The sequence below is a fragment of the Haplochromis burtoni genome, unplaced genomic scaffold (assembly GCF_018398535.1).
Source record: "Haplochromis burtoni strain Fernald_Lab_line unplaced genomic scaffold, NCSU_Asbu1 Contig_233, whole genome shotgun sequence".
Lineage (NCBI taxonomy): Eukaryota > Metazoa > Chordata > Actinopteri > Cichliformes > Cichlidae > Haplochromis > Haplochromis burtoni.
The window spans coordinates 982836-993915 of NW_024582594.1; the positions used below are offsets into that span (position 1 = coordinate 982836).

Genomic DNA, 11080 nt, shown 5'->3' on the forward strand with positions numbered 1-11080 from the left:
CAGAAGGGCCGATGGTGCGATATGGCAGCCTCGCTTCTGTCAGTCTGCCCCAGGGCAGCTGTGGCTACAACTGTAGCTGCCTCCACCAGTGTGTGAATGTGAGAGTGGATGACTGGGTGTGTAAAGTGCTTTGGGGTCGCTAGGGGGGACTAGTAAAAGCGCTATACAAATACAGGCCATTTACCATTTACTAAGGAATATCACCAGCATCTTTTAACTGTCATTTTAATGATCAACTGTAAGTGAATGCTTTATTTGTACAAGTGTATTGAGTATTTTGCAATAGCAGAAATCACACCTAAACAGAGTCAAGAGTTGGTTGGCTGTAAGGTGAGGAGGACAGTATGTGTCTGGCCCCTCCTCAGACTCCTGCGCTGGTTATCAAACCAACAACATTTTCTTCTGCCTGAGTGACAGAAATCACCCAGAGCTGTTTGTGAAGAGGATCTGTATTTGTTCAATTATGGACTCTTCTGGGGAAAAAACAGGAAAATGCACCGAGGCAGTGAAAGAGGATTTAAAAGAAGGTGCAGCGGCTGCTTGCGCACAGAGCTCCCGAGGCTGTTGCCAGAAATGTGTCCCTCGGTTTATTCCGTCAGTTTACCGCAATGAGCTTGTGCAACTTTCCAAACTGGCGGGACCAGTGGTAAGACTGTGTGTAAATTTGAAGCTCATTTGAAGTTTGTCACACTCTCTGTCTGTTGTTACTGACAGGAAGAACGGATTTACTACAGAAGATGCACCATGTGTCAATAAACTGTAATTTGATTTAAACGTGGGACCTGGACCCTGGTTTAGTGTCTTATTAATAAATACATTAAATGTTATTTATGTTATTATGAAGTCCTGTTTCTGAATGGACCTCAAGCACTGTAGGACTGTACTGTGTATATCTGTTTAGTATTACAATCATTTAATTTTAAATTAAATTACTATGTTTTTATGCATTATTTGGATTACATATCAAATTCCTCCATGCTTTCTTTAAGCCCCCAAAACATACAGTTGCTTATGTTTTTACTATTTTTACTCTTTATCGTGCTGCTGTAACACAGAAATTTCCCTTGTGGGAAGTATCCATCTATTTTAGATATTTGCTATATGTTTAACATCCTTAAGTTACTAAATGTTTTAACCATATTCATTACTTATTTATTTTTCCTTTAAATGTATTTCTAAATACAACACAGAGTCAGGATCTCCTCTTCTGTACTTCAGGTCATTTCCCAGTTCATGACTTTCATGATCAGTTTTGTCAGCACGGTGTTCTGTGGTCACCTGGGGAAAACTGAACTTGCAGCTGTAGCATTATCAATTGCGGTGAGCAAACATTTCAGTGCCTTTGTTGTTGAACCGTAAATATGCATCATTTTTTACCCCAGTTTATGCATGTTGTGTTTCGTTTGCAGGTAGTTAACGTCACTGGTATTTCCATTGGCACCGGTTTGTCGTTAACTTGTGATACCCTCATATCTCAGGTAGGGTCCTCACCAGAGCTTTCACTTTATTTGTGTAACCAAGACAAACACAAGCAGCACAGCTGGGTTCCCAGGTTCTCCTGGAATCCCCTTTTAAACATCTCAACACTGAGCTTTTGTGTGGAGTTATTTTTCTATGATCAGTCATACCCTTGTTCTTTGGTGGGATTCTGTGTTTTCCAACTTTTCTCACCCGAGCGTCTGTCTACCTGTTTCACGCAGACGTATGGGAGCGGTAACTTGAAGCGTGTGGGTGTGATTCTCCAGAGGGGAGTCCTGATTCTGCTGCTGGCCTGTTTCCCTTGTTGGGCCATCCTCATCAACACTGAGCCTCTTCTACTTGCTGTCAAACAGAGTCCAGATGTCGCCAGGTGAGCCGTTATTAACCAGCAATAACAGACGCGTGGATGTTGTAACACTGCTGAGCATGTGTCTGTCTCACTCTTAAGGAAACACAAATTATGCAAAATGCCAAGCACTGTTAGTTTGTGCAAAAAATACTGTGGTCCCTCGCTATACTGCGGTTCACCTTCGGCTGTTAGGCGGATTTTTTTTGTGCAATTTTGCATGTTTTTTTGTTTTTGTTTTTCTGTTTTTACAGTGCATTGCGTCCATGATCGGCTGTCCATTGTCAACCAATCTCCTCCGTGCCGTGTCTCCTGTACAGTACAGAATGCATTCAGCTTGTCAAATTTACATAAATCTTCGATCACTAGCAGTGTGACTCTGAAGTGCTGTACTGTATGTTTGTAAGTTTTCTCCCCAACAAAAACAACAATGTCGACGAAACGTTTTGCACCGTCAAAGGCACCTGCGGTAGCACCCAAGATACAGAGAAAGATGCTAACCATCTCACAAATGATGAACTTCTGGACATGCTAAAGGAAGGTAGAAGTTACCGTATTTTTCGGACCATGAGGCATTAGGCAAAACAAAGCAGTCAGATGAGTTAAACTTTACTCAACTCATTGTTCTTGCTTCCTCTACTTCCGTACCATTGATTCATTAATGTTTAATTCTCTGGCAGCTGCTCTATTCCCATGTTCTGGACCTAAAAACAGGGTTTGATCTTTGGCTTCATTCTTTAATACTGGACTTATTTTTCTACGAAGGTTTGAACTTTGAGAGTCTTTAAACAGGAGAGAAAAGTGTGAAAATGTTCATGCCTGTCTGAGGAAAGTGTATAAAGTGTGTAGTGACGGTCAAAGGAGCTTGCAAAGAAAAGCGTCTGGACTTCTTTAAGTTACTTGAAGACGTTTCACCTCTCATCCGAGAAGCTTCTTCAGTTCTAAGGTCAAATGGTGGAGAGTCCCAGATATAAACCTAGTGGGAGTAACCCCCCACAGAGGGACAAAAGGACCCCCTGATGATCCTCTAATCGCCTGAGCCAAGGTGTGAAACTGGGTGTGGGTCCCAATCAGCCAGAGTTTCGGGTGAGTTCATTGTGAAGCCTGGCCCCACCTTATCATGAGATCAGATGGCCCAGGATGTGAGTGGGTGTTAAGGCGTCTGGGAAGGATCTCAAAACTGGATTATAGATGGCAGAGAGTTGGTGTCGTAAACCCCCGCCTCTGTTCAAAGATGGTCGCTCACAGTGGACATAGATGGCTTCTTTCACTCCTCTTTCAAACCATCTGTCCTCTCTGTCCAAAATGTGAACATTGGCATCCTCGAAAGAGTGTCCTTTATCCTTAAGATGCAGATGGACTGCTGAGTCTTGTCCTGTGGAGGTGGCTCTTCTGTGTTGTGCCATGCGCTTGTGAAGTGGCTGTTTGGTCTCTCCAATGTAGAGGTCTGGGCATTCCTCACTGCACTGTACAACATACACCACATTGTTAAGTCTGTGTTTTGGCGTTTTGTCTTTCGGGTGTAGTGATGGGTTTTACAGCCTAAAAACAACAAATTTTTAGAACGTAACTCGAGATAAACTGTAATGCAGTAATCGAAAAGCACATTATACCAAACCTCATAGTTTGACCACCTGTAGCAGCAGAAACCAGCTGTTAACTCAGCGGTGGAAATGCACGGAAATGTGTGCTGGTTCTTACTGCACACATTTCTGACCTGTGAGAAATAATTCAGTAGATCCTTGTACAGGTTTACAACCCAACACTACTTAAACTACGTGCTGTGTTTGTTTGTTTGTCACATTGTTACTGTGCCTCGACTTTTGGATAAAGCTGCCAAAAACTTTTAAAAAGATAATTAACATCCTGAGACCTGAGATGCATTTTCAGTTTGTCTAAACTATTTGGGATTAGTTGGACCCAATAAGTATAAAAAGGAAGCACCATCATTGGTGGGCTTATTTTACAGCATAACGCATTAAAGTCACCATTGTGTAGCACAGCATGAAACAGTAATGAGCAGAATGAAGTAAAAGAACAAGCAAAATGGTATGTAACCTTAATTTATGTGCAGTCAAATGTCACCATCATCAGTTTCACAGGCTTACTTTGTTTTTTTCATTTCCACATGAAGCCTCTCCCAGCTCTATGTGAAGATCTTCATGCCTGCTCTGCCGGTGAGTTTGACAGGATTTGATGCAGATTTGGAAGGTGTTCAATATTTAAACAAAAGGCAGGTTGATATCCAGAACTGAGGGTCTTAACAACAGATGCAGTGCTATTTAAGGTCCAGAGAGCATCGGTCACACCTCTGCACACGGGGTGGCCGTAGCTCAAGTGGTAGAGAAAGTCATCTACTAAGGGTTAGAGTTGGTAGTTTGACCCCTTAGCTGCTCCAGTCTGCATGCCAAATGTCCTTCAGCAAAATAGTAACCCCAAGTTACTCTCCAATGAATCTATTGGAGTGTGAATGTTAGCTAAAAAGCACTTAGGCATGCTCACCTAACCCTAAATGTGATCTCCTCCCTTTTGCCCCCAGATCTATGGGCGTTGGTGCTTAAGAGGTTAAGGATCGGATGGGTGAATGAGACGTGTTGTAAAAAGCACTTTGAGTGCTCTGAGAGATTAGAAAAGCACTTTATAAGAATCAGTGCATTCACCATTTATCATGTTTGACTTTGTATTCGTTTCTAAGGAGATTTACATTGTTCAACAATACTGCTCAATCTCTAACTCTGATGCCCCCCTCTCATTTATTCTTGGTTGAACTTTGAGGCATAAGCTATCAGACAAAGTGGATGAGGGTTAATAACTTGCAGTGGAGGTGTATCAATGTATAGAATCTGTGATAAATTTTATTTCTTTGATTTATTAGTAATTATTTGACATGTTCATTGTTTTCATTGAAAAGTGTTAGCGTGCTGATTAACCTAAGTTCCGATCATGTGCTCAAATTTGTTCTTCACTTCTGTCAACGAGTCTCTTATAATTTAATGTTTGCTTTCTTCAGGCTGCTTTCATGTACCAGCTGCAGGGGAGGTATCTTCAAAATCAGGTGCAGTGCTTTTGAAGCATGCATATGGCCTATGTTACTTTAATAACTGGTTGTGCTTTTAAAACATCAACATGAATATTATTTGTATTTTGTGCTTTGGTGTACAGGGAATTATATGGCCTCAAGTTATAACTGGAGCAATCGGAAATGTCTTTAATGCAATATTCAACTACGTCCTCATCCATCAGCTGGATTTGGGTGTTGCGTAAGTTTTCCTCCATCATTCCTGTGACATCATTGGTTGAATGTAACCTCAATTCAGACAGTGAAAACTATATGTGTTTTAAATTCTTTATCTAAATCCATGATCCAGTGAATTTAGGTGAATTACCACAGGTTTTATGGTGTGTTGGTAAATTTGCAGACCCAAATGCAGGACACAAGGATCAAGTGTCCTGCATTTGATCGTTGTGCACTTGAAAGACCTTCAAAGTAAAACAGGAAACAGACTGGGCACAGAACTAAACCTAAGAACTAGACACAGAGGCACCAGAAAAAAACCCTCAAAACTAAAATACAAAAACAGAACTCAGAATGCTAGAAGTCATATACAAAGATGAAATCATAGAATAACACCAATAATGCACAAAACACTGGGTCACCGATTCAGGACCATGACATCATGAGCTTGAGTATAGTAATATTTTTAGTGTCAAAGAGCAAGTGGTTACAAGGCTCAAAAAGACAGAGAATACATGAACGCAAGCCTGAAAACCCCAGATGTTCAGAAAGCATTAAACATACGAACACTGCTATGAGAATTATCGGAAACACCACTAAGAGGGATACATAAAGACCACTCAGAGAAAATATAGAATGTGCATAACTAACCAATTTTAATACAACTAAACAGAACAACAGGAAAAACAAAAAGACGAATATAATAACAAGACTGAAGCAAACAACATCTGTTTCAAACATCTTCTATTAGAAGCAAGTATCACAGTTGTTACAGGTTAATAGGACTTATGCCCCCTTTTTCTCTAAACAAAACAAGACAAAACAAAAAAGTAATTAAATAAATAATAAATAAATAAACAGAAGAACAAAAAACAAAAAATCCACCAATCGAGGATTTAGATGGCATCTAGAGTAGACTTCAAGTCCGTTGACGTGAACCCAACATGTCTTAGGAAAAGAAAAAAGAAAAAAACAAACAAACCCAACCTTGACCCCAATCCCCTGACTGCCAGAAAGTTACATTTTCCCAAGATATGCAAGTAAAGGATGCCAAATTAGTTCAAAGTCTTTCACATTGCCATTCACGGTATATCTTATTTTTTCAAGGTGAAGTGTATTTGTTAGCTCTGTGAGTCACATCTTTAACACAGGAACCTCTTTGCCTTTCCAAAGCTGCAGGATCAGTTTCTTTGCAATCATCAGTGCATATGACGTAAGACTTTTTTGAGCATGTTGTAAGCTTTGTGTTTCTTTGGAGATCCCAACGATAATTGCTGTTGGATTTGGATCAGTCTTGATTTTAAGAATATTAGACAGATAGGTGAAGATGTCACACCAAAAACAAAAGCCTTGGACAGAGTGCAAAACTATGTAACAAATTTCCATAATGTGTCATATATTTTTCACAGAAGGGAGAGCAGTCTGGATAAAATTTGTGAATTCTTTCCCTTGAGTAATGTAACCTGTGTACAATTTTATACTGAATTAGGCAATGATGGGAATTAATAAAAAGCATATTTATGTTGCGTAAGACCTCCTGCCAAAAATCTTCCGATAGGGAGATCCCAGATTCCTTTTCCCTCTTCTCTTTAATTGAACGAGTAGAAGGTGTACTCATCTCCTGTAGTGAGTTATAGAATAATGAGATTCTCTGTTTGGACCCCCGGCTATCACTAAGGCATCTATCCAAGGTATCAGACAACATGCTTTCAAACTGCGGCAGATGTGTGCGGATATAATTTCGTAGTTGAAGATATCTTAAAAAATGGCTGCACAGTAGTCCAAATCTATCTTTTAATTGTTGAAATGACATGAAGGTATCCTTTTAATTTATGAATTCCCAGTTCATGCCACACATTGAAAGCTCTGTCTGAACATGATGGAAGGAAAGAAGGGTTAGATGTAACAGGCATACACGTTGATAGTGGTTTTAGTTTAAAGTGCTTAATTTGAAGCAAACAACAAATATCTAATAAGAAATCAATACCAGGCTTCGGAAGACTATAAAACCCATAAGCACAAGGAAATACAAAGCGGCACTATTGATAAAAATATATAACAAAATGTAGAACATGAATGTAAATTGTTTCTCAAAAACCTAAAAGGAATAATGAACTGACAGCAAATTCGAAACCCATCCATCCATCCTCTTTCACTTGTCCTTTTACAGGGTTACAGGGGGCTGAAGCCTATCTTAGGGTGCTTGAATTGTCACCTGTAAATATGGAGCTTTAATTGTTCATTTTTTCCCCTTCTTTTAATCTCTAATGTTTTTATCTTCTAGAGGATCAGCAGCAGCCAGTGCCATCTCCCAGTATTTGTTGGCATCAGTCTTATTCATTTACATGTACTTGAGAGGTCTGCATAAGGCCACATGGGCAGGTCAGTCATTTTACTTCTACGGGGATCCTGAACTTGCTGAAATGTTTTGATTTTGCTGTGTCGTTCGCCTTATTTCCAATTCTGTCCAATAATTTCATCATGTTGCATCATTTAGCTTTTGGCCTTTCATACCTGAAGTTTTCCATTATAAATACTCAAGAGTTTAATGTTTGATAAAAATAGTCATACTCTATAACTGTGGAGTGCAGTGTGGAGGAGAGGTTATTCTTTAACACTGCGGTTCCAATAAACTTCAAGACATCTCTGTAATAGTTAAAATGTGTGGGTTTTAAATATTGTTTAATAGTAATGTCTGATTTATGCAAATTCCTCATTAGTAATTGTTGATCCGAGGCCCATAATTAAATCATAATTTAAACCAATAGTTTGAAAGATGACATATAGAGTCACTCTGACCCACACAGGTTGGTCCCTCGACTGTCTCCAGGAGTGGGGACCCTTTGCCCAGCTGGCTGTCCCCAGCATGCTCATGCTCTGTCTGGAGTGGTGGGTGGTTGAAGTGGGAGGATTCCTGGCTGGTGTGATCAGTGAGGCCGAGTTGGGAGCTCACTCGATAACCTACGAATTGGCTGTTACTGCATACATGGTAACTCCAGTGAACCTTTTGACTTTTGCTTATATGTTGACCTGGCATTACATTTTGGAATTACACATGGATTTTCCCATAGATTCCATTAGGGTTTGCTAGTGCTGCCAGCGTACGGGTTGGGAATGCACTTGGTGCAGGAAACATCGAGCAGGCCAAGCTGTCGTGCAAAGTCCCCATCATCTGTGCATGTAAGAACCAACACACTAAGTATTATTGTCTGTGTTAAATGAACAGAAAAAAGTAAAAATACTGCTAACTGAGCAGTAGAAGGATTAGTTTTATTTCATGCTGAGCTTCATGACATAAGAATATGAAGTAGAATACATTTCATAAAATATAAATGAACTATTCATCCATCCAGCCACCTTCCAACAGCATAGACAATTAATGGTAGATTAATGGTGGACTCTCGGTGCCAAGTCCATCACAGGGCCAACTCAGAGATAGACAACCATTCATATTCATGTATACAGTGACATTAGAGCCATTAACTAACCTAACATGCATTTCTTTGGTCTGGGAGGAAGCTCGAGTACCTCCACAACCCATACAGGGTCCATGGCTGTTCCGTCAACATAAGGGGTCACTACAGGGGGTAGCTTTGCATGATTGATCTGGCAGTTTTATGCCAGATACCCATCCTGACACAGTCCCAAAGGGGATTTGTCTCCAGTTGAAATTGAACCAGTGACCTTTTGCCTATTATGGACCAGTTTGTTTACCCGACCCTGGGCAAAATAGTATGTAGTTGATATGCATTAGAACACATGTTGAATAAACTGCAATAAATTTGTGGACTATGTATACTTCATGTAATTTTGAGCCTGCAGTTAAACTTGAACCCTTTAAATCCCAGCGTATCGTATTTGATACATGCCTTTTTGTGATCATCAGCGTGACTCCCCCCACCCCACCCCACCCCCAAATGATTTAAATTGCATGACACATTTTAATGACTAAATTGCAAAAATATCGCTCATGTAGCGAATGTGATTCAAGTTAAAACTCATATATGCTGATTAAAATTTGATATATATTTTGTCTAAAGGTTCAACAAACAGTCCATTATCAAAAAATGAAAGATTTCTGGCAGTTATATCATGGTTTAGGTTCTAAAGTGTTAGCATAAATTCAACTTGTGCCTTCTTTTTGAACTTGTTTTTGTTGTTAAACGTGAATGCTGTACAATCGTTCCACTTTGGAAAAAGAAGAATAATGAAATTACAGTACATTTTTCACCACAACTGTATATAAACTGTAAAGTTGGTCACCTTTTGTGTTCCTTGTTTTTCTGTTTTTCCTGTGATTTTAATATTTAAATGGTTTTTCTCATTGCAGTCATAATTGCATGCTTTGTTAGTATTATTTTTGGCGTCTCAAAGGATGTCATCGGATACATTTTCACATCAGAGCCGTAAGTATCTTTGACCTTTAACCTTGATTCCAGGAAGAGTTCCTCTCTTATTTATTGCTTCTTTACTTACATGTATTATTCAAGATAATCATTTACACCTTTGTCCCAGAAACATGTTGCCCTTGTTATCTAGTTTCAGTTAACTAAAACAAGCCTATGTGAGTGCTATAATCAAATAAATTCATTGTTCATGTGTCCCGTTGTATTAAAGGTCTTGTTTTCATTAAGTTTCATATGTTCTTGATGTTTGACAATATTTGTGAATGTACAGACAGATGTACTGAAGCTGAAACTGCACATTTTTTTAGTGATATTTTGCAGAGGGTTTCTGACCTCATGTTGATATTTAGTTTCTTGCATCTGGCCGATGCAATTGCGGTAAGAAATGATTTTACAGCAGTGATCGACATTTCAGGCTAATACTGTCAAATATAAAATGTGCTTCAGAGAAATCTGTGTTTGTGTTTACAGGCTGTGGCTGGAGGAGTTGTCAGAGGTGTAGGAAAACAGTCGGTTGGTGCTCTGTGTAACTTGGTCGGGTACTACATTTTTGGCTTACCCACTGGTGTGTCTCTGATGTTTGCAGCCAAAATGGGGGTTGTAGGTGAGGACTGAATGAGGGTGGCATTCCAAGCTCCTTTGTTTTCCTTCATAGCATTGGATTGATATCACATATTCAAGACAAGAGAAAATAAGATATGTCGTACTTTATTTATCCCTAATTTTATATAATAACAATTAATTTTATTATATTCATTAAATAAAACCAGACATTTTGGTAGTTTTCTAGTCGAGTATGTTATAATAATGCCAGGGAGGAAAGACATCAGCAGTGACTTTGGGGAAGCATTTGTTGCTGTCCATGAAGGTTTGACAGAAGAAAGTCTCTTCTGTCCAAAAAGAACATTGCAGCATGGATTAGGTTTGCAATATTGCATCTGATGGAACAATGTTCTTTGGACAGACAAGAATAAAGAGGAGATGTTGGGCCATGCAAACTTCAATGCACACCACAATCATCATCCCAAGCAAAGCACCTCGCTTCTGCGTTTTCTGCTTAGTTTTTGCTAAAGACGTATCATAATATGCCATATGCTGCTATTCATCTAAAGTTGTATTTAAATAATGTTAGAACCTGATGAGGATCAGGCGATACTGGTTGTTAACAGTTGTAACTAAACATATTAATAGACTGGACATAAACTTAAAAGAAACCAGACCCTAAAATGACCCCAACTGGGCATTTCATGGGTTCAAATAAATGAAACAGGTGCAGCCTGAAGACAATGTGAGGAACAGAAAAATAAAAAATGTATGTGCATCGTAAAAGTAGCATGATTTTCACTAGGATGTCTTAGGCTTGTGTGAATTTAGAAGGGACACATGCACACACCCAGAGGCGGAGCCAGACATTTGAAACACCCGGGGCTTAGCCCTAAAGGGTAGTATGCATGTGGGATTTTCTTTTTCTTGGGGGAGGGGGGGGGTGTAGAAATGACTGAAAGATTAATAGGCTCTGTTTTGACTTTTGTTCAAAAAAGAATGACTTCATATAGGGAAAAATATATATCACATGTGCAGGACACCTTAAACTAGTTTTTTAATTAAGCAGCA

General features: G+C 39.4%; 1 protein-coding gene across 1 annotated transcript in view; it reads left to right on the plus strand.

The window, feature by feature from the left end:
- Window positions 1-380: 380 nt before the first annotated feature.
- LOC102314537 (multidrug and toxin extrusion protein 1) overlaps window positions 381-11080 on the plus strand; it is a 16115-nt gene continuing 5415 nt past the window's right edge. The window contains exons 1-13 of the mRNA XM_005944523.2: window positions 381-646; window positions 1219-1320; window positions 1410-1478; window positions 1701-1849; window positions 3960-4002; window positions 4836-4880; window positions 4988-5085; window positions 7345-7442; window positions 7868-8049; window positions 8132-8240; window positions 9391-9466; window positions 9775-9844; window positions 9938-10070. Of these exons, the coding sequence (XP_005944585.1) occupies window positions 464-646; window positions 1219-1320; window positions 1410-1478; window positions 1701-1849; window positions 3960-4002; window positions 4836-4880; window positions 4988-5085; window positions 7345-7442; window positions 7868-8049; window positions 8132-8240; window positions 9391-9466; window positions 9775-9844; window positions 9938-10070 (1357 nt within the window). The 5' untranslated portion in view covers window positions 381-463. The remainder of the gene's footprint in view (window positions 647-1218; window positions 1321-1409; window positions 1479-1700; window positions 1850-3959; window positions 4003-4835; window positions 4881-4987; window positions 5086-7344; window positions 7443-7867; window positions 8050-8131; window positions 8241-9390; window positions 9467-9774; window positions 9845-9937; window positions 10071-11080) is intronic.